Source organism: Thamnophis elegans, chromosome 12 (assembly GCF_009769535.1).
Source record: "Thamnophis elegans isolate rThaEle1 chromosome 12, rThaEle1.pri, whole genome shotgun sequence".
NCBI lineage: Eukaryota > Metazoa > Chordata > Lepidosauria > Squamata > Colubridae > Thamnophis > Thamnophis elegans.
The window spans coordinates 47764282-47791465 of NC_045552.1; the positions used below are offsets into that span (position 1 = coordinate 47764282).

General features: G+C 44.4%; 1 protein-coding gene across 2 annotated transcripts; it reads left to right on the forward strand.

The window, feature by feature from the left end:
* The first annotated feature begins 849 nt into the window (after positions 1 to 849).
* On the forward strand, positions 850 to 26807 carry BTK (Bruton tyrosine kinase). 2 transcript variants are annotated; one of them, XM_032228659.1, is made up of 19 exons: positions 850 to 1033; positions 6051 to 6249; positions 6959 to 7057; positions 7490 to 7555; positions 9552 to 9633; positions 10596 to 10724; positions 11293 to 11360; positions 11844 to 12025; positions 12929 to 12991; positions 13945 to 13999; positions 14779 to 14861; positions 16258 to 16385; positions 18692 to 18766; positions 19395 to 19566; positions 20987 to 21203; positions 23089 to 23153; positions 23301 to 23419; positions 24170 to 24327; positions 26246 to 26807. In XM_032228659.1, exons 2-19 carry the CDS (start codon positions 6109 to 6111, stop codon positions 26315 to 26317), a joined length of 1974 nt encoding a protein of 657 aa, XP_032084550.1. In that variant the 5' UTR covers positions 850 to 1033; positions 6051 to 6108; the 3' UTR covers positions 26318 to 26807. The 2 variants fall into 2 exon arrangements, with proteins under 2 accessions (XP_032084550.1, XP_032084549.1); XM_032228658.1 differs by having other exon boundaries at positions 850 to 1029.
* The last annotated feature ends 377 nt before the right edge of the window (positions 26808 to 27184 follow it).

Here is a 27184-nt window from a genome sequence, read left to right on the forward strand (position 1 = left end):
AAGTTTTAAAGAAGATGTTGAAGAACCATTTGTCCGAAGTGGTGTAGGGTTTCCTGCCTAAGTAGGAGGTTGGACTAGAAGACCTCCAAGGTCCCTTCCAACTCTGTTATTCTGTTCTGTTCTGTTCTATTCTATTATTATTGTATAACCCCTGGTTTACTGAATAAGCTTCATTTCGCTGGGTTATAGGAGCCATACATTTCAGGGTATGGAGTGTATGAATTGAAACCACGCAGAACACAGCTAAACCCAAACCGAGCTAGCAGTGATGATATTCCTTAGTTGGATCAGGAAACATCTGCAAGGAAACCCCCAAGCTCAGAGTCGCCAAGGACCCTGGATTTCAACATTGAGCTACAAATATTCTTCTTTATTAGCGTCTAATAAATTCTTTCCCCCTTTTCAGCTAAACTCCTCATGCCAACCATCGCTATTTAGCTGTCTCTTTCTGCTTTGCTGTGCTGCCACCTATTATTCCACGAAGGACCAAAGGCAAAGTACCAAGATTTCGAATTTCCACAGGACGTTTCCAATTCAACGGTTGGAAGAAGAATACTATATGCAACCCAACAACAAGGCTTTTGTGGGTCTCTTTTGGTCTCCACGGCTGGCTTCCACCTTCTATCCAGTTGTCCAGCTGCCTTTTCCAGCCTTTCCACACCTGGAGATGATTTCATTGCCTTTGGAGGTGGGGGGGCAGAGACTAGAGATCCCTCCCTCCCCCCCAGAACTAAAAAAAATATAGCTTGACTTGCACCCATGTGGCTTCTCGGTGAGAGGAAACAGAGAGAGCTTGGTCAGAAACTAAGAAAAGAGGAACTGAAAGGGTGGGGTTAGGGCAGATAAGAGTTGGACTGCATGTTGTTCAATGTGGCTCTTCAAATCAGTCTCCTCCGGCTACTGCCATCGCTGTCACCCTCTGCTCAGATATCAGGAAGGCAGTGGGGGTCCATTCTCCCAGAATCTGGTGGGGCCCTCGCTGAAAGGATTGCCTGTAATCTGAGGAAGAAAAGAAAGAGGAAATAGCCAGTAAGTAAGTTTTGTTTCTCTATCTCTATCTCTCCACCGCTACCTCTTCCTCTATCATCTCTACCATCTGTGTGTGCGCGCGCCTCTGACTCTCTTTCTATATCTATCTATCTATCTATCTATCTATCTATCTATCTATCTATCTATCTATCTATCTATCTATCTATCATCTATCTATCTATCTATCAATCTATCTATTCCTCCTTCCTTTTCTCTCTCTCTTCTTCCTCCTGCCTTTTCTCTCTCTTCTTCCTTCCTTCCTTTTCTTTCCTTCCTTCCTTTTCTCTCTCTCCTTTTTATTTGTTTATTACTTTCCTTCCTTTTCTCACTCTCCTTCTTTCCTTTTCTCTCTCCCCACTTCCTTTTCTCTCTTCTTCCTTCCTTCCTTTTCTCTCTCTCCTTTCTTCCTTCCTTCCTTTTCTTTCTCTCCTTCCTTCCTTTTCTCTCTCTTTCATTCTTCCTTTCCTTCCTTCCTTCCTTCCTTCCTTCCTTCCTCCCTCCCTCCCTCCCTCCCTCCCTCCCTTCCTTCCTTCCTTCCTTCCTTCCTTCCTTCCTTCCTTCTTTTCTACCTTCCTTCCAGCAAGGAAAGAACTTTTAAGCAATTGCAATAATTGCTCTATATCAGTATATTGGGTGAATGCCTGGGGAAGAAATAAATTCAGTGCCAACATTTTACATAATATTTACATCTGCCTGTCTGTTACATCTTCTCTAACGTGGCACCTTTCTGGGAATGCAGCTCTGCCAATCTCTGAGAATGCAGCTGTCCACTATAGGCAGGCTGAAAGCTTATGCATTGCAAGGTGATTCTTGATTTTTAAAAAAAAAAAAAAAAAATTCACACAGAAGAGGCGTCTGAGTTGTCTAACAGATACGTGCATTTTTCAAGAGAGGAGCACTCTTTTTTCCTATTTTGTGTGGGCATTTTGCAGAAGCCTGGGTTTACTCAGAAGCAAGTTCTGTCTAGTTCAGGGGTCTCCAACCTTGGCAACTTTAAGACTTGTGGACTTAAAGTTAGCTGAGGAACTCTGGGAGTTGAAGTCCACAAGTCTTAAAGTTGCCAAGGTTGGAGACCCTTGATCTAGTTGACTTTTATAGGATTTCAGCCTTCTACAGAGATGTGCTGGCTAGGTTCACACATACCACTCATCTGTGTAATTTGTGGTTTGCAAAACACAATGGCCAAATTCACATGATCCCCTGGAGTTAAAGCCCAACACAAATAGATGCAAAGAAGGGCGGACACAAAGTAGATATTGGATATAGTTAGCTTGAAGGAAAGAGAGGCAGGGCAAGGATTAGTAGACAATTGGGCCTTTGTAGAATTTGAAGGCATCTGTGGACCTTTTCTCAAAGCCCCATGAGGCAGATACCTGTTATTATGGAAATATCACCCTTCCTTCCTTCCTTCCTTCCTTCCTTCCTTCCTTCCTTCCTTCCTTCCTTCCTTCCTTCCTTCCTTCCTTCCTTCCTTCCTTCCTTCCTTCCTTCTGCAGGAGTAGCATTTTTACAATGGAGACAGTCATCAGGGGAGAGTATAAGGTTGTCTCAGTTGACCATCTTCAAGCAGAAAATGGGTTAGGACTACAAGCAGGCTTCCTTGCTCGATGTTAGGGTTGCACAGCCCCCAATTTTCATAAAGCACATTGGTGCACAGCAGATGCTGAACCAGTGGGAAAAAAGAGAGTTGTAGGGTACACCAAAATGACAACCATTTCCCTGACTAGAGGAAAATGTGGTTCAAGGAAGTAGCACTTCCTTTCCCCCCCTCCTTTTTAATTCAAGCTGTTTTCACAGGATACAAGAGTCTAATATCTAATGATAGTCTTAATTGCATGCCAAAACAACTAGATACAAAGGCTGTTTTGTCATCACTCTGCTGAACAGTTCATTCTCACAGTACTGCCTTAGACCTAAAGATATTTAGCCATGTACCCTGTTTTCCTCCAAATAAAGCCCAACCGGAATATAAGCCCTATTGTGATTTTTCAGAATGCTCAGAATAGAAGCCCTACCTCCCAAAATAACCCACAGTTAAGATTGTCAGCCAAACAGACACATTTAGTGCTGTATTTCCCTGAAAATAAGTTCTAAACTGGAAAATAAGAACTAATGCATCTTTTGGAGCAAAAAATAATATAAGACCCTGTCTTATTTTCGGGAGAACACAGGTAATAGGGCTGTTTTGCTATTATCCTCCTCATCTTCTCATTTCTCATCCTTTCTTATCTTCTCATCTTTCCTTCTGTTAGTAACATGATTTATCAGTTGTTGTTGTTTGTGTCTGATGATTAATGATTGTAACTATTATTTATGATCTGTGACCTGTCATGTTTTTTGTATGTACACGGAGAGCTTACGCACCGGAAACAAATTCCTTGTGTGTCCTATCACACTTGACCAATAAAAAATTCTATTCCATAGGCAATACTGTCCCCATCCATATCTGTGTGGCGGAAATGAAAAACAGGTTAACTCTCAAGAGCACTGCTCTTTTCTGGCTATCTGACCATTCCTACTGAAGTAATTAAAAGTATAGTAGTAAAATGTGCCATGAAAAATATGAATATTTGTTTTCTTGGCTATCCTCATATGTCTGTCCCTTCAAAATAATGTTGTTGAAAGATACCAGGTTTTTTTTTGCTGGTTACACAAATAAAGAATATTGCTTAAAATGAACACAACAGAAGTGAGTCTGTATTACACATTGCCCCATATTCAGATATCTATCATCTGTCTGTCTGTCTGTCTGTCTGTCTGTCTGTCTGTCTGTCTGTCTGTCTGTCTGTCTGTCTGTCTGTCTGTCTATCTATCTATCTATCTATCTATCTACCTACCTACCTACCTACCTACCTACCTACCTACCTACTTACCTACCTACCTATCATCTATCTACCTATGTACTCATCTACAATCTACCTACCTACCTACCTACCTATCTACCTACCTACCTACATACATACATACATACATACATACATACATACCTATCATCTTATCTATCTATCTATCTATCTATCTATCTATCTATCTATCTATCTATCATCTATCTATCTATCTATCTATCTATCTATCTATCATCTATCTATCTATCTATCATCTATGAATGACTGGATATAAATAAATACCACTGTTTAAGACTACAGAATTTGGTATATGTGTGTGTGTATCAGTGGTGGGTTGCAGGCGAGTACCGGTACAGTACACTGCTCCGGAGGACCCACCCGCCCGCCTGTGCTCCTTACCATGGTTTAAAGCTTTCGGCACTTCTGCGCACGTGCATGGCGCATACAGCGCCTCTGTGACACTGAGCAGCTGGAGCGTCGCGGAGGCTTGCGGAAATGTCATTTGAATCTACAACGCATGAGCATGCATGTGGGTGACGCCGGGGCCCTTCCAACTGTACCGGTTGGAACGGAATCCGTAACCCACCACTGGTGTATGTATATGTATAGGTATAGGTATAGGTATAGGTATAGGTATAGGTATAGGGTCTGGATGGGGGATAACAAGCTTGCACTCAATCCGGATAAGACCGAGTGGCTGGTGTGTTTCCCTCCCACTAATTGGCCAAGTTTTCCATCTCTCAGGCTGGGGGGTCAAAAAGTACGCCCCTCAGACAGGGTCCGCAATTTGGGAGTCCTCCTGGACCCACAGCTGACTTTTGAACACCACTTGTCAGCTGTGACCAGGGGGGCATTTGCCCAGGTTCGCCTGGTGCACCAATTGCGTCCCTACCTGAACCGGGAGGCCCTCACAACAGTCACTCACGCCCTTGTGACCTCTAGACTGGACTACTGCAACGTGCTCTACATGGGGCAGCCCTTGAAGAGTATTCAGAGACTTCAGCTTGTCCAGAATGCAGCCGCGCGAGCGATCGTGGGTACACCTCGGTTCACCCACGTAACACCTATCCTCCGCGAGCTGCACTGGCTGCCTATTGGTCTTTGGATACACTTCAAGGCGCTAGTCGTCACTTATAAAGCCCTTCATGGTATTGGACCTGGGTACTTGAGAGACCGCCTGCTGCCAATTGCCTCCAATAGACCGATTAGATCCCACAGATTAGGCCTCCTCCGAATTCCATCCGCCGGCCAATGCCGGCTGGCGACCACCCGGAGGAGAGCCTTCTCTGTGGCTGCTCCGACCCTCTGGAACGAGCTCCCTGTGGAGATTCGAACCCTCACCACCCTCCAGGCCTTCCGCAAAGCCCTTAAAACCTGGCTGTTCCGACAGGCCTGGGGCTAAAGAGTTTTTGCCCCCCTTCTCGAATGGTATGGTTGTTGTGTGTTTTTAAATTTTGTATTGTTATGTCTTGTCTTTTTTATCCCCCTGTTTGTACCCCCTTCCCTGATTGAATTGTGAGCCACCCTGAGTCCCCTTCGGGGGAAAAGGGCAGCATATAAATGTAATCAATCAATCAATCAATCAATCAGGTATATGTATATGCTGGTCTTGTTGTATTCGGGTCTTTTCCTGTGTAAGATTGAGATTGTCTTGGCAATGTTTCAGCGAGGTCCCACTCGCCATCTTCAGGCTGGTGTTTTGGACTTCGTGCTGGTGCGAGTAAGGCGTGGTTGGAGCTGTCATCAGCAACAAAACAACCTACAGCAACAAAGCCAGCACTCCCCCCTCCCCCCCAAGATTTATAGAAAGACGACAGCACCGACCACGCCTTACCCGCACAAGCATGAAGCCCAAAACCCAGCCTGAGGATGGTGAGCGGGACCTCGCCGAAATGTTGCCAAGACAATCTCAATCTCAATCTTACACGGGAAAAGACTTGAATACAACAAGACCAGCATACCTACACCCGTGAAAATCTATTAAAACACACACACACACACATACACTATATATATATATATATATATATATATATATATATATATATATATATATATATATATATATATATATATATATATATATATATATATATATATATATATATATATATATTTGGATAGAAATATATCCCACTATTCAATTTTGCTTAGCATTTTTATGATTGTTGCCAGCGGCAGTTCAGCAAATTGATCACGGAGGAGGAGGAGGAAGAGGAGGACGAGAGGAGCCATGTCCAATGTTATCCTAGAGAGCATCTTTCTGAAACGTTCCCAGCAAAAGAAGAAGACTTCCCCGCTGAATTTCAAGAAGCGCCTCTTTCTGTTGACAGAGAGCAAGCTCTCTTATTATGAATACGACTTCGAACGTGGGGTGAGTCCTGGAGACCTGAACCCAAGATTGGCACAAAGTCTTCTTTAACCAGATTTATTGGAAGGGAAAAAGACGGATTAGATCTCAGACACATCAACAACCGGATACCCTCACTTTATCTCCCATTTCACCCCTAAGTGTCTTAGTACAAGTAGTCCTCCACTTATGACCACAATTGAGCCCCAAAGTTCAGTGGTTAAGTGAGATATTTGTCAAGTGAATTTTGCCCCGTTTCCTTGCCTCGGTTTTTAAGTGAATCACTGCTGTTGGTAAGTTAGTAACCTGGTTGTTAAGTGAATCTGACTTTGCTTGTCAAAAGGTCGCAAAGGGGATCACGTGACAACTCCTCCCCCACCCCCGGGGACAAAGCAAGGGTCATAAATATGAACCAGTTGCCAAGTGCCTGAAAAACATGGCTATGGGGATGCGTCAAAGTGAAAAACAGCCATAAGTCACTTTTCCCAGTGCCGTCGTAACTATGGACGGTCACTAAACAAACCATCTGTCAGAAATGGTTTGTGGGGTCTCCTGCTTGGGTGGCGGGGGGGGGGGTTGGACTAGAAGACCTTCAAGGTCCCTTCCAACTCTGTTAATTAATCTGTACCGTCCCTCCAGCTGCACAAATTGTAGATTGAAAATTTAGGTCTCTTTTTTTGTTTAAAAACAAAAACAACCCCTCCAAATTTTTTTTTTCACTGTCTTCCTGCAGCGCAGAGGAAGTAAGAAGGGCTCAGTGGACATTGATAAAATCACCTGCGTCGAGATTGTGGTTCCGGAAAACAATCCGCCTCCAGAACGACGGGTGTTGGTAACGAGACATTTCTGCCTGTTCTAAAAAAAATGCTGGTTGAATCCCCCATAGGTGGCTTGTTGGTGGGCCATTCTCACTGCAGCCCCTCCCTGTTATAGGGAGCTGTCAGTCAAGCGATAAGAAAGCATTGTCCCCTGTTTTGCTTTTTATTGTGGTATCCAAATTAGGATCCTTGGCTAGGGATAAAAAGCCAACCAGCGGAATGATGTCTAACTGGCTTGGCAGGAGGGGAATTTCACAGTTAGATTATGAAAATTAACGTGCTTTTGCATTTAGCCCATGGAAGCCAGGTGGAACGATCCCAGCGTTTCAAATTCCCCAGAAGTGTAACGCAGAAGCATTGATCTACTCGTATGTATGCATGCATGCATGAATGCATCCATTCATGTCTCTATTATTTATTTCATTTCCAAACTTTTTTGCATGCAGCGAAAAGAAGATACTAATGAACACGAGCAGTTTTCCATTATAGAAAGGTTTCCGTATCCCTTCCAAGTAAGTTTCTTTTTCCTATCAGCTTTCCGGTGAAACATAAACCAAGGAGTTTGGGCTTCTGGGCCAGGCGGGGCCAAGGCCAAAAGTAGCTAAGTTGAGGAGGGATGGGGAAAATATAATACCGAGCTCTTCAAATAGTCAGCTGCTACGTATCGTATGATACGAAAGTTAGAAACCGTATAACCAAAGGGCTCCTGATTGGGGATGCTTTTGATTCTGAAGATCAGTCATCTTGTCTTTTGAACGCAGTGTTTCTCCACCTTGGCAACTTTAAGAAACGTGGACTTCAATACCCAGAATTCCCCGGCTAGGATGTTGAAGTCCAGGCATCTTAAAGTTGCCAAGGTTGAGAAAATACTATTCTGCACGACAATTTCTTGTAAGTAAGAATCCTTCATCCAGAGAGATGCTAGGGTAGGATTCAGCTGGTTTGGACAGGTTCGTGCGAACTAGATGTTAATTTTGCATCCAGTTCGCTGAATCGGTAGTTGCCCCGCCCACCCTGCCCCTCCCCTCTCAGGAGTCTCCACGCGCCCGTTCATCATGCCAATTAAGTGCAGGGCCCCACATGGAGGCTGTGGGATGGCTAAAAATGGGCCTCTTGGAAGTTCTGGAAGTCCGGAACAGGCCTGATTTCAGCCTCTGGAGGGCCTCCGGAGCCCAGGGGAGGCTGTTTTCATCCTCCCAGAGGCTCGAGGAAAGACTCTGGAGCCTGGGGAGGGCAAAAACGCCCCACACCACTGTGGTGCAGGAGGCCAAGTATACCATGCCCACCCGAACAACTGGGCAGAGAACTGGTTGCTATCACTTTTCCATCCGAGCCCTGGATAGATGGTTTAAGTGTCCAACACTTTCTCCTTAAAATAAAATCTCTCTCTCCTTCTCTCTCTCTTAGGAAGGTTCAGACCAACTATCCTTAAGACATCTCCTGGCCATTGTGTAATATTGTGCAATTTCTTTCCAAACATTCTTTGTGTATGAATATGGTTTGTACGTCAAGCTAGAAGAATAAGAGCAAGATTTGTAGATCATGGGAATCCACTTAAGAGAGCCAGGATGGTGTGTTTGTAATTGGGGGGGGGGGGGGGAGTCAGGTTTGAGAGCTGGATTGACCGCAGAATTCATTGCATGACTTAAGACAGTCACTTTCTTCTTCACTGGGTAAAATTGGAGCACACTCTTAGGTAAGTTTTCTTGAGAAAAGTGTGTAAAGGATACATTTTTAATGCCCCCTCTTTTCTCAAGAAAATTGATCAAGGAACATATGCTAATTTTACCCTGGTTAGCCTCAAGAAAGTGACTGTCTTAAGGCATCCAATGAATTCTGCAGTCAATCAAGCTCTTAAACCTGACTCCCCTCCGCCAACACAAGCATAATACATCTAGACCATTATTTATGACCAGGATCAGAGTCAGAATTTCTGTTGCTAAGCAAGACAGTTGTTAAGTGAGCCATGCCCAATTTACGATCTCTTTTTTGGCCTTGTTATTAAGCAAATGACTGCAATTCCTAATAGCAAATAGCACTTAGACTTATATACCACTTCACAGTGCTTTTACAGCCCTCTCTAAGCAGTTTATGGAGCCAGCGTATCGTCCCCCAACAATCTGGGTCCTCATTTTATTAACCTCGGAAGGATGGAAGATTGAGTCAGCCTTGAGCCAGTCAAGATCGAACTCTTGACGACGGGCAGAATTAGCCTGCAATACTGCACTCTAACCACTGCCCCCACCTTGGCTCTCTTAAATGAATCAAATGGTCATTAAACGGGCCTGGCTTCTCTCCTATTCACTTCGATCATCAGAAGGTTGCAAATGGTGATCATGTAAACTCATGGAGATATTGCGACAGGCGGAAGTATGAGGACCAATCATAACTCACTTTTTTTCAGTGCTATGTAGCTTTGTAGTACCTTCACTAAACCAATGGTTTCAAGTTAAGGGGCTGTCTATATTTTAACCCCTGTTCGTTATCTCTGCTTTGTGTGTCCCCAAGATTATATACGATGAAGGACCCCTCTACGTCTTCTCTCCCATGGAAGAACTACGGACTCGATGGGTTCACCAACTGAAGACCAGTCAGTATCCATGTGGTTTAAAACATGCATAACTGTTGTGGCACCAGAGAAGGGCTGTCTTGTCACCCAATGAAATGTATTAGGGCCTCCAATAAAGGGCAGATACAGAATCCTGGATGATGGTGACTCTAATGTATTTGTAGACTATGAGATTGAGGGCTGCCACCAAGCAAGTTTCCTAGTGATAAATGCTAGTATAATGGCTGGGTGTGTACAAGTTTCAGCTAAAAAGACAATTGTAGGTAATGGACCTTTTCCAAGTCGATTGTGCGAACCAGGCTATCAGGTTAAGCTGTAATAATACAATGGATTGATTGGTTTGGGCAGTGCATGGTCAGAAAACACACAGTCCTTTGGTTCACCGACACATGTGCGCTCGACAAAAGCGCGCCGACGAAACCGCGGCGAAGAAACCATGAGGTCAAAATTGCGCCGACGAATTAGTGCAGAAGTGCGCCAACAACAGCGCGCCAACAACAGCACGCCAACAACAGCGCGCCAACAAAAGCGCGCCTTCAACAAAGAACTAATAACAACCTAATAACCCTAACCCTAAATCTAAACCTAACCCTAACCCTAACCCTAAACCTAACCCTCAACCTAACCCTGAACCTAATCCTAAACCTAACCCTTACCTTAACTTAAATCGTGCTTCCCTTACCTTAACTTAAATTGCGCTTTTGTGGGCGTGGTTTTGTCGGCACGTTGTTGTGGGTGCGTTTATGATGTCGTGGTTTTCTCACTGCGGTTTCGTCGGTGCACTTTTGTAGTGTGCGTATTTGTCGGGTCACGCAGTCCTTGTGCTTTGTTGAGCCAGGGTTAAAGTAAAGGGGGTGAACATTGACCTAATGTTGACTTGCTAAGTGGAATTTTTTTAAAGAAATAAATCATACTGCAACGTCTTGAGTTAGTTCTTGGCATGCTCCTCTGAAATCTCCTCTCTTATTCCATCTTTGTTGCAGTGACCAACTATAACAGTAACCTGGTGCAGAAATATCATCCTTGTTTCTGGACAGATGGACAATATCTTTGTTGCTTCCAGACTGCAAAAATGGCTATGGGTTGCAAAGTGCTGGCCGGCAGAACTCCAAGTAAGATATCATCTTGCCTTCTCCTTGTGCCTTCACTCTGGTCTCAACCTCCATCCTTCCTTCCTTCCTTTAGTTGTGCAGGGAGGTCCTCGGCTTTCAACCGTTTGTTTAATGGCTGTTCAGAGTTAGAACGGCACTGAAAAAAGTGACTTACATGGGGTCCCCCTCACACTTAGGAGATCCTCACAGCCCTGTGATCAAAAATTAGGCCCTTGGTAGCTGGTATGTATTTATAATGGTTGCAGCATCCTGGAGTCATGTGATTTGTGACCTTCCGAGTTGCCTTTGACAAAGAAAGTCAAGGAGGGAAGCCGAATTCACTTAATCCCCATGATTCACTTAATGACAAAAATGGTTGTAACATTGGGAAGGATCCACTGAGCAACCCTTTTTATTAGCAGTGGAAATTCTAATCCCAATTGTGATCCTAAGCCAAGGTAGTGATTAGCCACCTGTGGCCAGAAAAGCAGGATATCAGCTCTATCAATCCATATCAATCAATCAATATCAATCAATCAATGTCAATCAATCAGTCAATCAATCACTCACACTTGTCTTCTCCTTGAAGGTTTCAAAAGTGGCCGTTTGCTTCAGAAGCCCGAAAAGCCACTGCCCCCAACGCCAGAGGAGAACCAGGTAACTATGGGCTGGTGTGGCTACTATTACTACTACAGCCCTAACCTCTACTCACTGCTACTACATTCATGTTGGAAGCAACCTCTAAGGCGCTTCTGGGTGGAAAGGATTAGATGGTGACGTCACAGTTGCCCAGGGGATGCCTGAGGGGTCTCTTTTCACACTCCTGTCATTTTCCTGACGAAATGGTACCTATTTATCTACTTGCATTTTCATGCTTTCAAATGGCTAGGTGGGTGGGAGCTGGAGCAAATTGATGGGAGCTCATTCCATCACGTGGCTCACTCTTGGGTTTCGACCTGCCGAGCTGTCGACTTCTCAGTGGTTTTTTGACTCAGTGTCCTACCCACCTGAGCCACCGCGACCCCCCTGGTGTGGGTAGATTCAACAGCACTGATGCCTGGGCATTGTATATGAGCCTTATGACCAGATCCCTTGGTAGGCCTCACTATTTTCCTCCTTGCTTTTCCAACCCTTCCCAAGTTCATGAAGAAGCCTCTGCCACCCAAGCCAACACCCAGCATTCCTTCTAAGACGAGGAAAGTGATCGCTCTCTACGATTACACCCCCATGAATGACCAGGATTTGCAGCTACAGAAAGGGGAAGAATATCTCATCCTGGAGGAGAGCAGTGAATCTTGGTGGAGAGCACAAGACCAGAATGGGTATGAGATGGGAGAACATCAACAGCTGGATTGGCACATTGTCTTGGGGTGGATTTCATTAGGGTTTGATTGGTGGTCTAGATCAGTGTTCCTCAACCTTGGCCACCTTAAGATCCGTGGACTTCAACTCCCAGAATTCCCCAGCCAACCATGCTGGTCTAAATTGATGTTGGTTTAGCATTTCAGGAGATAGAATCGTGGTGGCACAGTGGTTAGAGTGCAGTACTGCAGGCCCCTTCTGCTGACTGCCAGTTGCCTGCAATTTGGCAGTTCAAATCTCACCAGGCTCAGGGTTGACTTCCATCCTTCTGAGGTCGGTAAAACAGGGAGTCAGATTGTTGGAGGCAAGAGGCTGATTAAGTAAATCGCTTAGAGAGGGCTGTAAAAGCACTGTGAAGCAATATATAAGTCTAAGTGCTATTGCTAGAGTTCCCAAGAGTTTATTTTGAAGGGTGTGTGGGTGTGTATGCAAATGCCTTTAGTTTATCTGCACAGCTAAACTATCTGTCCCATCCCTTCTGACTTGAGTCCTTTAATCATGGGAATTTCCCACTGGACAGGGAAACAATGTCAGTTTTGAGCAGTTGTTTGTGACATTCAAGTAAGGCAATGCCTGTATTCAACTTAGCTATGTAAGCACCAAGATTCTAGTTTTTGGATTTGCCATTCTCTGAGGTTTAATAAAGGGAGCCCAAGATGTTCTGCAGGAGAATTCTAATGGTCTTATCATTCTTCTTCTTCTTCCTCTTCCTCCTCCTCTTCTTCTTCTTCTTCTTCTTCTTCTTCTTCTTCTTCTTCTTCTTCTTCCTCCTCCTCCTCCTCCTCCTCCTCCTCCTCCTCCTCCTCCTCCTCCTCCTCCTCCTCCTCCTTCTTCCCCTGCCCCTTCTGCTTCCTTCCATCCAGGAAACAAGGTTACATCCCCTCCAACTACATCACCGAAACAAGAGATTCTCTGGAGATATTTGAGTGAGTGTCCTCTGAGCCATGGGCTGGATCCATTCCTGGAGATGACCAGGGTTGGATTCGAAAATTTTAACAACCAGTTCTCTGCCTGGTTGCTGGGTGGGCGTGGCCTGCTTGGCCTCCTGCATCACGCTGGTGGTGGTGGGGGGAGTTTTCACCCTACCCAGGCTCTGGGAAAGCGAAAACAGCCTCCCCTGGGCTCCAGAGGCCCTCTGGAGGCCGGAAATGGGCTCACTTCCGGACCTTCAAAACTTTTTGGCCCTCCCAGAGCCTCCGCACTTACCTGGCATCCAAAATGGGCCACGTGGAGACTCCAGGGATGGGAAGGGTGGATGGGGCAGGGCCAGCCACTTCTTGCAACTACCGGTTCGGCGAACCAGTCTGAACTGGCTGAACCCCACCTGTGGAGATGACAGATATAGTCTAACACAGGGATCTCCAACCTTGGCAACTTTAAGCCTGGTGGACTTCAACTCCCAGAATTCCCCAGCCAGATTTGCTGCTATGGAATTCTGGGAGTTGAAGTCCACCAGGCTTAAAGTTGCCAAGGTTGGAGACCTCTGGTCTAACACATTGAATGGAGTCCAGGTGGCAGAAGAGTGATGGACTGCATTATTCAGTTCGAGTCTGGGCTCTTCTGCCTCATTGTCAGTCAGTCATTTCTTCCTCCAGATGTTTCATGCCTCCTGCACCATTTGAGTTTATAGCATGTCAATCTGGACGCCAGAAGTAGAAGATCAGCTAGTAATAAGATGGGTGGGAGAGCAGCTGCTCAATGTTGCTTTGTACCAAATTGGCATCAAACAGGAGGGCACATTTGGGAATGAACCACTTAATAAAATATTTTGGAAATTTTCATTTTCATTCTTTACTCCAAATAGATTCGTCCCACAAGGCTCTATGCTCGACCTTCATTCTAGGTATTCTTTCTTGACAACTATCTTGTTGTGTTTTAGGTGGTATTTGAAAAACATAACCAGAAGGCAAGCGGAGGAATTGCTGAAGAAAGAGGTATGGTTTTGTGTCTGTCTAACCCAGTGGTTCCCAAACTTGGCAACTTTAAGACTTGTGGACTTCAACTCCCAGAATTCTCTGCTGGCTGGAGAATTCTGGGAGTTGAAGTCCACAAGTCTTAAAGTTGCCAAGTTTGGGAACCACTGGTCTAACCCATCCTTCCTCCTCTTCCTTTCATTGTAAGGAATTTATATTTCTTGCAAATTAAAGTTGCATGGACTTCAACTCCGAGAATTCCCCAGCCGTCTTGGGGGAGAGGAGATTTGCTGGTTGGGGAATTCTGGGAGTTGAAGTCCACATATCTTCAACTGGCCAAGTTGGAGAAACATTGCAAGAAATTCTAAATAAAGATTTGGGGGGGGGGGGCAATCATCTTTGACTGTGAATACTGTACACTGTGTATGTTTTTTTGCCCCTTTTATTTCTGCTTAGCTTCTGGATCCAATCAGGAGTAGCTAATAACCAGGAACTAGTTTGTTTAGCATATCATTTCATTCTAAGATCCTAAATTGTATGCCAAGAATTTTCTCTTTGCTTATTATCCTTGTGAAGGGTGCAGTAAATTTAGACATAGAGTTCAGGCAAATCTACTTAATTTTACTACTACTAACTACTACTTGCTACTAGAGCTAGTAACCCAGCACTTTAGGTCAGCGTGGCTTCATCAAAGGGTTAGAAGCAACCTCACAAGAGGAGCTTCCATCAAGAGACACACTGGAAAATTAATCATTTCCAAATCCTCACAACTAGAAAATTTAGGCATTTCTATATTTCAGGACAAAGATGGCGGTTTCATCGTTCGAGATTCTATCAGCAAGACAGGGAAATACACCGTCTCTGTGTTTGCTAAGTCCTCTGGGTAAGTGTGACCCACTGATAAAAAATAAATGTGAATTCCATACTAGGCTAGTCCTCAGGAAGGGCTCCGTCTGTAGATTTTAGCAACGTATTAGGAGAAATGTGGTTGACAGTGGAAGCTGTCAAGAACAGACTGGACTGCCATCTGTCAAAAATGGTGTAGGGTCTACTTGGGCAGGGGGTTGGACTAGATGACCTACAAGGTCCCTTCCAACTCTGTTAATCTGTATCATCTGTATAAGCAATATTAGGATCTTCGTTCACTTGGCTTAAGTTTATTAATTATGCAGGACAAAAGCATCAGAATTGAGTGTAATCAGTTTTAGGTTCCTAGATGATGTAATTATATAAAGTGATATATGTTTTTGCTTCTTATAGGTCCTCCATTATATCATTAACTGTTAAAAAAATTAAATAAAGAGGAGGGGGGGAGATTCCTCCATTGAACAATGGGATAGACTAGAATAGTGATCACCAACTGGAGAAGATTTTGGTGGTCTGCAGAAAATTTTTATGTATTTTTTATATTGCACTAAATTAGGGGTCCTCAAACTACGGCTCCTGGGCCGGATATGTAAAATGAACACTTATGTTGGTGCAGAGAGTCTCCCCTTTCGGGGTCTTTTTGTGTGGGTCGGAGGGGGGCAGAAATTCTGACTTGAGGTCTGCTTCAGCCTCCTGGTGTGGGGCTTTGGGCGAAGGCTGGAGGGAAGAGCCACTAGTGGCAAAGAGCAGGAGAGCCTCGTTCCAGTGGGACTGCATCATGGCCTGGAACTGGCTGACCATCTCATCCCGCTGAGCCTCCAGGCGCCGGTCCCTGGCCTTGCACTCCCGCAGGTCTTCCTTCTGCTTGGAAAGCCTATGCTCCTAGTCCTCAGTGAGTTGCTTCTGTGGAGCCGTCTTCTGGGTCAGATCCAATTTAAACTCAGCTGTTTTCTCAACTCTTTCTCGTGGTGGCTGCTTAGCTCCAGCAACTGCTTCCTGTTGCGGCCCTAAGAAGCCCAGGTGGGCAGGTCAGGAACGGTTGGGAGGGGAGGGGTGAGTAGAGGCCAGGAAGGCACCCCACGACATGAGTGACATCGAGTTGGCCACGCCTACCCAGTCACATGACCACCTAGCCACGCCCAGCCATCCAGTCATTAGACAGGTCATATTAGTGGTCCGCGGGATTTTAAATTATGAATTTAGTGGTCCCTGAGGTCCGAAAGGTTGGGGACCCCTGGACTAGATGACCTCAAGATCCCATTCCAACTTTCTAACACTTTCGTTCTAAACGGGGAGGACCTTCTCTCTCTTTTCCTACAGCAGTGGCTCCTTCCACCTGATGTCCCAATTTCTCATGTCACCATCTTCGCTTCTCTTGGAGTCCCTTTTTTAACTCCCGATTGCTCCTTTAGGGAACCTCAGGGCACCATTCGGCATTATGTGGTGTGCTCGACGCCCCAGAACAAATATTTCCTGGCCGAGAAGCACCACTTCAACACTATCCCGGAGCTCATCAACTATCACCAACACAACTCCGCAGGTGAGGACGAGCAGCTGTTGGTTAAATGTGTCCACAATTGACCGCTTAGCTGGTGGAGTTGAATCTGGGAAGATGTATCTCTCCTCCCTGATTTAAATTTCCCACAAGGCTCCAGAAGCAAGCTATGTTGGATGTTATGGAGGTGTTCTGACCCAGCTCCCCAAACACAACCAACTCTCACAAGTGAACTCAAAAGATGCCATTATTAGGAGTGCCAGCAACCCTGGCAAAAAATTTTCTCTTCCAAACACAGGCTAACAAGTCCAACCAGCTAGGAGATGAATAGTTATTTTTTTTATTAGGAATAATGTCTGCGAAATACAAAAAAGAAATCCAGTATTTAATACTACATATAATTACGGCAGCAAGGATTGCCTTTGCCCAGAAATGGAAAAACAAATTAATTCCGAGCGAAGATGAAATAATAAGAAAGGTTATGGATTGTGCCGAAACGGACAAACTAACTAAAGAAATCCAGGGAAAAGAAGAACCAGAATTCTACCAGATATGGGATAAATGGTATAGGTGGATGGAGGAAAGAAACAAGAATCAATGAAGGAACATAACAAAAGTCAAAAAATAATAGTTAAGAATAAAATAAGCGGGTTAAGAATGGTGAAATCCAAATGAAATACAATAGAAGGGGAAATATATACGGTGAGCGGTATCGATTGATAATTGCTGTTAGAAAGAACAGGAAGCTCCTGTTCATATTGTATTGTGTAAATGTGGTGTATGTCTTAAGTTTTGTGTGTGTCTATTTTACATGTTTGTTAATAAAAAATAAAATATATAAAAAAATGTCTGTAAGGAAAAAAAAAAGAATCGTTGTCTGCCACATCTATTCATCTCTAGTCCCTGCCTTTTATCCCCAGACAGAGCTAGGGTGGGCTCTCACTAGCAGCAGTGGCTCTTCCTTTCCCAGGACCAGCCCATAGATTTCCACTGCTCTCCTCTCCTCTGCCTTCTGCGCTTCCGCACTTCAGGCACTGGACCCAGCTGCTCCTCATCAGCTACTTCCAGACCTGCAGGCTGTTGACTCTCCATCTGAGGGCTGATGGACGTCTCCGCCTCTCTCTGACTCTCTGCCAGCTCCATTCCCTCTTCCCACTCAGAGCTCTCAGGGTGCCTTGATGTGAAATTGACTCCCCCTCCTCCTCCTCCTCCTCCTCCTCCTCCTCTGATTCGGCTGCTGGAGAGGCCACAACAGGAGCATTGTGGGTAATTTATGCCAGCAATCTCCTTGGAGGACCAGAAGATGTGCCAGCTTGGACCCCAGACCTTAGCAGTAGCCCAGAACCACCAAACCGTTGCGCTAAGAAGTGTCATGTCTTCTCAGAATATACTTAAATGTTTTTATTTAAATGAATGTACTTAAACCGGTCTTTACATTCACACCTAGCTCTCACAGGCAGCTCGGCCCTTCTCAGCTAAACAAAAGCTGTTGCTGTTTAATCCCCATCGCAGAATGTGGTGATGATATCCGTGTGCTTAGCAAAAGGCAAAGATTATTCTGAAGATAAACAGCTTTGGCAACTATGCAAATTTTTCATGAGGGATTTGGAGCACAGGAAGGTGCCTTTGAATTGGCCTTGACTCCTGGGAACTATTTGTGCACATCCCTGTGTTCTGACCCATTCTACTCTACCACATTATGTAATGTGTTTTGTGTTGTGTTGTGTTGTGTTGTGTTGTGTTACGTTACGTTACGTTATTACTTTACTTTACTTTACTTACTTTTATTTTATTATATTTTATTTATTTTATTTTATTTTATTTTATTTTATTATTTTATTTTATTTTATTATTTTATTTTATTTTATTTTATTATTTTATTTTATTATTTTATTTTATTATTTTATTTATTTTATTTATTTTATTTATTTTATTTATTTTATTATTTATTTTATTTATTTTATTTATTTATTTATTTATTTATTTTATTTATTTTATTTATTTATTTTATTTATTTTATTTATTATTTTATTTATTTTATTTATTATTTTATTTATTTTATTTATTTTATTTATTTTATTTATTTTATTTATTTTATTTATTTTATTTATTTTATTTATTTTATTTATTTTATTTTATTATTTTATTTTATTATTATTTTATTTTATATTATTATTTTATTTTATTATTATTTTATTTTATATTATTATTTTATATTATTATTTTATTATTTTATTATTATGTTATTATGTTATTATTTTATTAGTATTTTATTAGTATTTTTATTTTTTATTATTTTATTTTATTCTTATGGTGAACAATCTAATAACCTCATTATTTTTATCCACCAGGACTTATCTCCCGATTGAAATATCCTGTGTCAACACAGCAAAAATCTGCTCCTTCCACTGCAGGACTTGGATACGGTAATAACTGGATGTCCAACTGTGTGATGCCTTTGGTTGGGTTCACTTAGCAGTTGTTCAGCTTTCCTTTCTTTGGCATTTTGTATGCTGTGCTCTCTCAGAAGCAATGGATGGAAACTAATCAAGGAGAGAAGCAACTTAGAACTAAGGGGAAATTTCCTGACAGTTAGAACAATTAATCAGTTGAACAACTTGCCTCCAGAAGTTGTGAATGCTCCAACACTGGAAGTTTTTAAGAAGATGTTGGATAACCATTTGTCTGAAGTGGTGTAGGGTTTTCTGCCTCGGCAGGGGGTTGGACTAGAAGATCTCCAATGTCCCTTCCAGCTCTGTTATTCTATTCTATTCTATTCCATTCCATTCTATTCCATTCCATTCTGTAGTTCATGTTGGGCACATTGTGTGAATCCAGTTAATTCAGTAGCCAGTATTAAACTAGTTAATTCAATAGCACGTTGAGTGCTATATATTATATCTGATGTGTGGTTCTTCTGATTCATTTGCTTCCTACAAGGCCTTCAGTGAAGTTACATTAGATGTTTTGGGACATTGTGGGAAATGGTCCATGATGGTCTTCTTCTCATCCAACTGGATTTCCACACACCCCCTTCCTTTGTGTCATTTGTAGGGGCGTGGGAGATTGACCTGAAAGAACTGACATTTCTGAAAGAGCTGGGGACAGGCCAGTTTGGAGTGGTGAAGCACGGCAAGTGGCGAGGCCAACACAACGTGGCCATCAAGATGATCAAAGAAGGCTGCATGTCAGAAGATGCCTTTATCGATGAAGCCAAAGTCATGATGTGAGCCAACATCTCTTTTTCTCTATCAGGACTTTCTTTTAGATCAGGGTAGAGAACTTGTCACTTTCCAGGTGTTGTTCAACTTCTACTCCCAACATCCTTCTCCTCTTGCTATGCTTGCTGAGATCCCGCTCCAATTTCTGAAGGAATCTCTGGACTTTCAGATTGCCCAGTGGGGTCCATGCAGGGGTGGATTCAGCTGGTTCGGACCGGTTCGGGTGAACGGGATGTTAATTTTAATCTGGTTCGCCGAACTGGTAGTTACAAGGACCAGCTGACCCCGCCTACCCCTCCCTGCTCCTCCCAGAAATCTCCACGCGGCCTGTTCATCATGCCATATAAGTGCAGGGCTCGCACGGAAGCTCCGGGAGGGCGAAAAATGGCCCTACCGGAAGTCTGGAAATGGGCCTGTTTCCAGCCGCTGGAGGACCTCTGGAGCCCGGGGGAGGCCATTTTGGCCCTCCCGCAGACCAGTGGTGGGCTCTGGATTCAGTTCCAACCAGTACGGTTGGAACGGCCCCGGTGTCACCCACATGGACGTGCGCATGCATCGTACTTGCCTGCAACGCTTCTGCAAGCCTCTGCGATGCTCCAGCTGCTTGGCGGAGCATTGTGCAGGCGCCGTATGTGCCATGCGCGGAAGCACCAAAGGCTTAAAGCACAAGTAAGGAGGGCGGGCGGGAGGGGGGGGGCCCTCCAGAGCACTGTCCCGGAATGGTACCAGGTGCTCCGGGCAGGATCCGGTATGCCCGTACCGGAGTGTACCGCCTGCAACCCACTACTGCCACAGACTCAAGAAAAGCCTCCGGAGTTTGGGGAGGGTGAAAAACAGGCCTACTGGAAGTCTGGAAACAGTCCAGAAGCCAACTAGGCCATGCCTCCATGGCCACTCCCACTCAGAAACCGGGCAGAGAACTGGTTGCTAATTTTTTTCAATCCCACCCCTGGGTCCATCACACATGTTGGAGGCTGGGACTTGTTTCAGCTCAGCTCTTGTTGGAGCCCTATCATGAACGGAAGTGTATTTGGGTAGATACTTCTCAATTGTTAACTTGAAGACAATACTCTTCTGTCTGCAGCTAGAAGTAAGACTTTTATTTGCAATGAATTTGAATGTTACTCTTCTTTCCTGCCACTTGTATAAAAAGCCAGTTTGGAAGTCCTGGGTTTGCACACCACGCCAACTGAGGCTGGTTTACTCAGGATTTATTCCTTAAATAAATCATGGTCAGTGCTTTACAGAGCACACGGTGATTGTCTGAAAGACCACAGTTGAGTTCCTGAAACATGCTAAGTCCAAGCTGAACAAATTATATGATGGTTTTGATCTGCTCCTTATTTTCACCGTTTGGTGGGAAAAACAGGGATGAAGGGCACAGGTGAATTTCTAAATCAATGAGGTTCTTGCTTTCCTTTTCAGGAATCTCTCTCACGCAAACCTGGTGCAACTGTTTGGGGTTTGCACTAAGGAAAGACCAATCTTGATTATCACAGAATACATGTCCAAAGGTTGCCTCTTGTCCTACTTGCGGGATGCTCAGCGGTCCTTCCAGGCTACTGAGCTTTTAGATATGTGCAAGGATGTCTGTGAGGCCATGGAGTATCTGGAATCCAAACAATTTCTACACAGGGACCTGGTAGGTGACGTACTGCTTAATTCACCAAGGGAGAAAACTCAAGTCAATGTCTTTTGGGTTGTGCTGCCACCGGTGACCCTAGAGCCAAGGTGGCGCAGTGGTTAAATGCAGCACTGCAGGCTGACTGCTAGATCAGCAGTTCAGCGGTTCAAATCTCACCGGCTCAGGGTTGACTCAGCCTTCCATCCTTCCGAGGTGGGTAAAATGAGGACCCGGATTGTTGTTGGGGGCAATATGCTGACTCTGTAAACCGCTTAGAGAGGGCTGAAAGCCCTATGAAGCGGTATATAAGTCTACTGTTATTGCTATTATTATTGCTATTATTATCATGGATGAGGTGTGGATGACTTGTGGCCTTCTAGAGGTTGCTGCAGGACACATTTCTGTGACCTTAGCCAACCTAGCGACTGGTACCAGATTCTGGAGATGTCTGATAATACTGGAAGACCACAGCTTCCTCCTCCAACGAGTGTGAAAATGCTATCAGGAACCCTCAATCTAATGATGGAGATATTAGAACTGGGGTGAAAGCACTATCAGATCCTCAAACTGGGATAATGATGGAGGTTAGAGATTCTACAACTGGTGAAAGTGCCATCAGGATTGGTCAAACTGGGATGTTGACGGAGGTTCTAGAACAGGGGTGAAAGGGTTATCGGGATTGCTCAAACCCAGATAATGATGGACGTTCTAGAATGGAAGGTGAAAGTGCCATTGGGATTGTTCAAACTCATAATGATGGAGGTTCTAGAACGGGGGTGAAAGTGCCATCAGGATTGTTCAAACTGGGATAATAATGGAGGTTCTAGAATAGGGATGAAAGTGTCATCAGGACTGGTTAAACTGGGATGATGATGATGGAGGTTCTAGAATGGGGGTGAAAGTTCCATCGGGATTGCTCAAACTCAGATAATGATAATGGAGGTTCTAGAACAGGGATAAAAGTGTCATCAGGGTTTGTCAAACTGGGGTGATAATGGAGGTTCTAGAACATGGATGGAAGTGCCATCAGGATTGCTCAAACTCAGATAATGATGATGGAGGTTCTAGAACATGGATGGAAGTGCCATCAGGATTGCTCAAACTCAGATAATGATGATGGAGGTTCTAGAACATGGATGGAAGTGCCATCAGGATTGCTCAAACTCAGATAATGATGGTGGAGGTTCTAGAACAGGGATGAAAGTGTCATCAGGATTTGTCAAACTGGGATGATGATGGAGGTTCTAGAACAGGGATGAAAGTGTCATCAGGATTGGTCAAACTAGGATGATAATGGAGGTTCTAGAACAGGGATGAAAGTGTCATCAGCATTGGTTAAACTGGGATGCTCATGGAGGTTCTAGAATGGGGTTGAAAGTCCCGTCAGAGGTCCAAAGTTCACACCATGCAGGGACCGTATAGTTTCTGGGAGTTTGTCCCTCCCTGGCACTGTATCGGGTGAGTTGTTGCCGGCATTACTGCCGGTTTGCTGTGCTCATGCTTTGCATACGTGCACAGTTGCCTATAAATTGTTCTGCGCATGCACAGAAGATTAAAAAAGGACTAAAAAACATGGTCGACCAGGAAACCAGTTCAGGGGTGCGGCCAGCCAGCTGTCCCTACCGGTTCAGTGACCCAGTCACAATTTTCACGACTAGTTCGCCCGAACTGCTAGCAACCCACCTCTGCACTGGATGAACTTCTTCCTTCTGTCCAAAGGAAATTTCTTTCTTTAAAATATTTACAGTCAATTCTCTATCCAGAGAATCTTGTAACAAGCTTGGGAATTCTGACTCAGAAGACGGTAATTTTAAGTTTATGACGGTATAAACATGGATATGCTTTATTATGGTATCACACTATTGTATATATGAATCTTCCTCTCTTGATCTCTCTGTCATAGGCCGCTCGCAATTGCTTGGTCAACGAACAAGGGGTGGTCAAAGTCTCTGATTTCGGCCTTTCCAGGTGAGCTTCGGTGCCAATGGCTCTGCAGGTTGGGATAGTTGCCAAGGTTGAGAAATGGTCCGTTTCTTTTCAATGGACTGGGAGCCATTGGAGTTATTGACTTGAGGATTACAGCGTCAAGTAGCCCACCCAATCTTCTCCTTCCAGGTATGTCTTGGATGATGACTACATCAGCTCTGTGGGAACCAAATTTCCAGTCCGGTGGTCTCCTCCAGAGGTTCTTCTCTACAACAAGTTCAGCAGCAAATCGGACGTCTGGTCTTTTGGTGAGCAGACTGTATGAATCAGAATCAGAATAGAGCTGAAAGGGACCCTGGAGGTTTCCTAGCAGGATATCCTATACCATTTCAGACAAGTGACTGTCCAGTCTCTTCTTAAAAACCTCCAGTGATGGAGCAACCACGATTTCTGGAGGCAACTTCCGTTCCACTGGTTAATTGTCCTCACTGTTAGGAAGCTTCTCCTTAATTTCAAGTTGCTTCTCTCCTTGGTTCTCTCCTCTCCATTGTTTCTTGTCCTGCCTTCTGGTGCTTTGGAAAATCAATTGACCTCACTCTTCTTTGTGGCAGCCCCCCAAATATTGGAATACCGCTATCATGCCACCCCCCCCCAGTCCTTCTTTTCTCTAGACTAGCCAAGCCCAAGTCCCCCAACCATTCTTCATAGGTTTCAACCTCCAGGACTTTAATCATCTTCGTTGCTCTTCTATGTGCTTTCCCCCAAAATCTCAACCTCTTTTTGGTAACGTGACCAAAACTGGATGCCGTATTCCAGGTGTGGTCGTTTTTTTCCCAGTGTAACTTTGAAGGGACACTAAATGAATGGTCGTAAGTTGAGGACTACCTGTATGGTGTTTGTCCCGTACACACAACTGCCGTTTGCAAAAGAGACCGTAGACCTTGTGGCCTAGAGGCCAGGAATCTTACATGCAGAATTGAGTGGCCTTTCAGAAGAGGTTAAAACTAGAGGTGGGTGGCTCTGGCTCTCACGTTCTGTGATGTTGTTGCCATGGACAGGTGTTCTGATGTGGGAGGTCCACGCTTTGGGGAAGATGCCCTACGAGAGGTTCAGCAACAGCGAGACCACCGACCACGTCATCAAAGGGCTGCGCCTCTACCGCCCCCAGCTGGCCTCCGACAGGGTGTATGCCATCATGTACAGTTGTTGGCACGAGGTAAGTTTTTGTCTCATTCGTCCCAGGGGTGAGGAGGAAGTGTGAGGAATTATCTCTTTCCTGAAGGTGGGGAAGCCATCTTCAAAGGCTCCCGTGTTGCAAATTAATGATCTCCGATGTTTCGAAAGGAAATCGGTGTCAACTGTCACCTTTACGGTTGCTGTCCTTCGTTGTTATGCGGTGACAGGCGGCCATGAACTGTGAGGAGGGGAGATTAAGAGAATGTCAGGATTCTAAGTAATACATCCCATTCAGTAAGAACTGTGAGGCGGGCAAATTCCCCACAGAACATTTTATTGGGACATATCACATTGGTGGAATGTGGTGGGAAACCGGCTCAAAGTTCCCGCCAGTTTTACACCCAATTAAAATAAAGCTTCGTCACGCGCCCCTCCTCCCCCCGAGTCTTCCGTCCAATCAGCATACAGTCCAGTTCAGTGGTGGGTTTCAAAAATTGTTCGAACCTACTCTGTGGGTGTGGCCTCCTTTGTGGGAGTGGCTTGCCGCCCATGTGACTGGATGGGAGTGGCTTGCCGCCCATGTGACCAGATATGAAGATGCCGATGACACTTGTCAGAACCACCTTAAATTACCTCACACAGCACTGGCATGCATAAGAATATGATGTAAACTTGTTTTTTAAAAGGCATCTTTGGTTTGCATTAAAACAACTTCAACACCCGCAATGCTCTGATTGCACCACAAACGCAGTAGTCATCCTTACCTTTCACAGAGGTACTGAGTTTTATAAATATGAGCATGATCGTGTAGAATAATCATATCCAAGGACCAGTGGTGGGTTTCAAAAATTTTTGGAACCTCTTCTGTAGGTGTGGCCTGGTTTCCGGGTCCACTGGTGGAACCTCTTCTAACTGGTTCGGTAGATTTGACGAACCGGTTCTACCGAATAGGTGTGAACTGGTAGGAACCCACCTCTGGTCCAGTTGCTAGGTGACCTCAGTCTCCACCTTTCAAATACCTGCACCAAAGTCCTTGATTCCCAGGGGAAAGAATTTTATTGAGGGTGCAACACCCCAGCTATCTCTACACCCCCCCTCCCATGCCCCTTCGCTCATGTGATTCCCCCATTGCAACTTTCCGACAAGCAAGGGCAATGGGGAAGCCCGATTCCCTTAACAACCGTGTTACTGACTTAACTGCAGCGATTCACTTAACAACTGTGGCAAGAAAGGTCATTAAATGGGGCAAAGTTCACCTATCAACTGTCTTGCTTAGCGGCAGAAATTTTGGGCTCAGTTGCGGCCATAAGGACTCTCTGTATTTCAATCCCTGTATTTGATATCCCCTTCACAACCTCTCTTGTTTTAGACATTCCACGGAGAGGAATTTATCTTTTAAGCGCTTAAGAGAAAGATTCCTTGTCTCTTTTTGAAACCACCGTATTTTTCGGAGTATAAGATGCAGCAAGGTTTTGAAGAGGCAAATTAAAAAAAAAAAGTTTTTGCACTCTGCAAACACCCCCAAAATGGTCTGTTTTTCACGAAAACAGTACCCATTTTTTTTTTAAAAAAAGGGCATGAATAGCCCTTAAAGGGGCAAAAACAAGCCTTTTTTTCCGCAAAAATGGGCCCATTTTTTGTCAAAAAAAGGGCATTAGGAAGCTTATAGAGTGCTCCTGGGGGTTGGGGGGAGGGAAATTGGGCAAAAAACGGGCTGGTTTTTTTGCTCATTTCTACCTTTCCCAACCCCTAGGAGCACTCTAGAAGCCTCCTAAAGGCTATGCATGGCCATTTTGGTGAAGGGGGTGGGGTTTCGGGAGACCAAAAATGCTGTATTCCGTTTATAAATGCACCCAGATTTTCACCTCTTTTTTGAGGGAAAAAAGGTGCGTCTTATACTTTGAAAAATACGGTATTTTATATCAGCCATTTATTCTCTCACTCTTTTTTTCTTCCAGAAAGCAGAAGAACGTCCAAGTTTCCAAGTCCTCCTTGGGCAAATTATGGATTTAGCAAATGAAGATGTCTGATCCCCCTCGGTCACCCAATGTACATTTTCCCCTCTAGAATTGTTGCCCCGTTCTTCAGTTTGCTGAGGAATTGCTGAATGGACCTGGTGAAAAACACAATCAGCAAGAAGGCAAACCAGAATAGCTTGATTGATTGAGAACTGTCTCCGTCCCTTTTTACTCACTTTTGTGTTTTGTCTTCGAAGCCAGCCAAAACCAGGGCTGTATAGGTTGTTTTCCTATCCAGTAGGATAAGGTGCAGCTTGTCCCCACTGAAGTGCGATCATCCCAGTCCCAAATCAGCCAAAAACAAAACCCACATTAAATTGTCTGTCTTCATTTCTGATCCCTGACCCACCTTAATCTCTGACTTCCATTCAGAGGTAATGCTGGCAGCTACCCACCTCTGCTGCCTTCCCTTCATGATCATGGGTGTGAAACCAGGGGTGAAATTCATCAGGTTCTGATAGGTTCTGGAGAACCGGTTGTGGAAATTTTTAGTAGTTCAGAGAACCAGTAGCGGAAATTTTGAGTATAGTTCGGAGAACTGGTAGCAGAAATTTTGAGTAGTTCGGAGAACCGGTAGCGGAAATTTTGATTAGTTCGGAGAACCGGTAGCGGAAATTTTGAGTAGTTCGGAGAACCGGTAGCGGAAATTTTGAGTAGTTCGGAGAACCGGTAGCGGAAATTTTGAGTAGTTCGGAGAACCGGTAGGGGAAACTTTGAGTAGTTCGGAGAACTGGTAGCAGAAATTTTGAGTAGTTCGGAGAACCGGTAGCAGAAATTTTGAGTAGTTCAGAGAACCGGTAGCGGAAATTTTGATTAGTTCGGAGAACTGGTAGCGGAAATTTTGAGTAGTTCGGAGAACCGGTAGCGGAAATTTTGAGT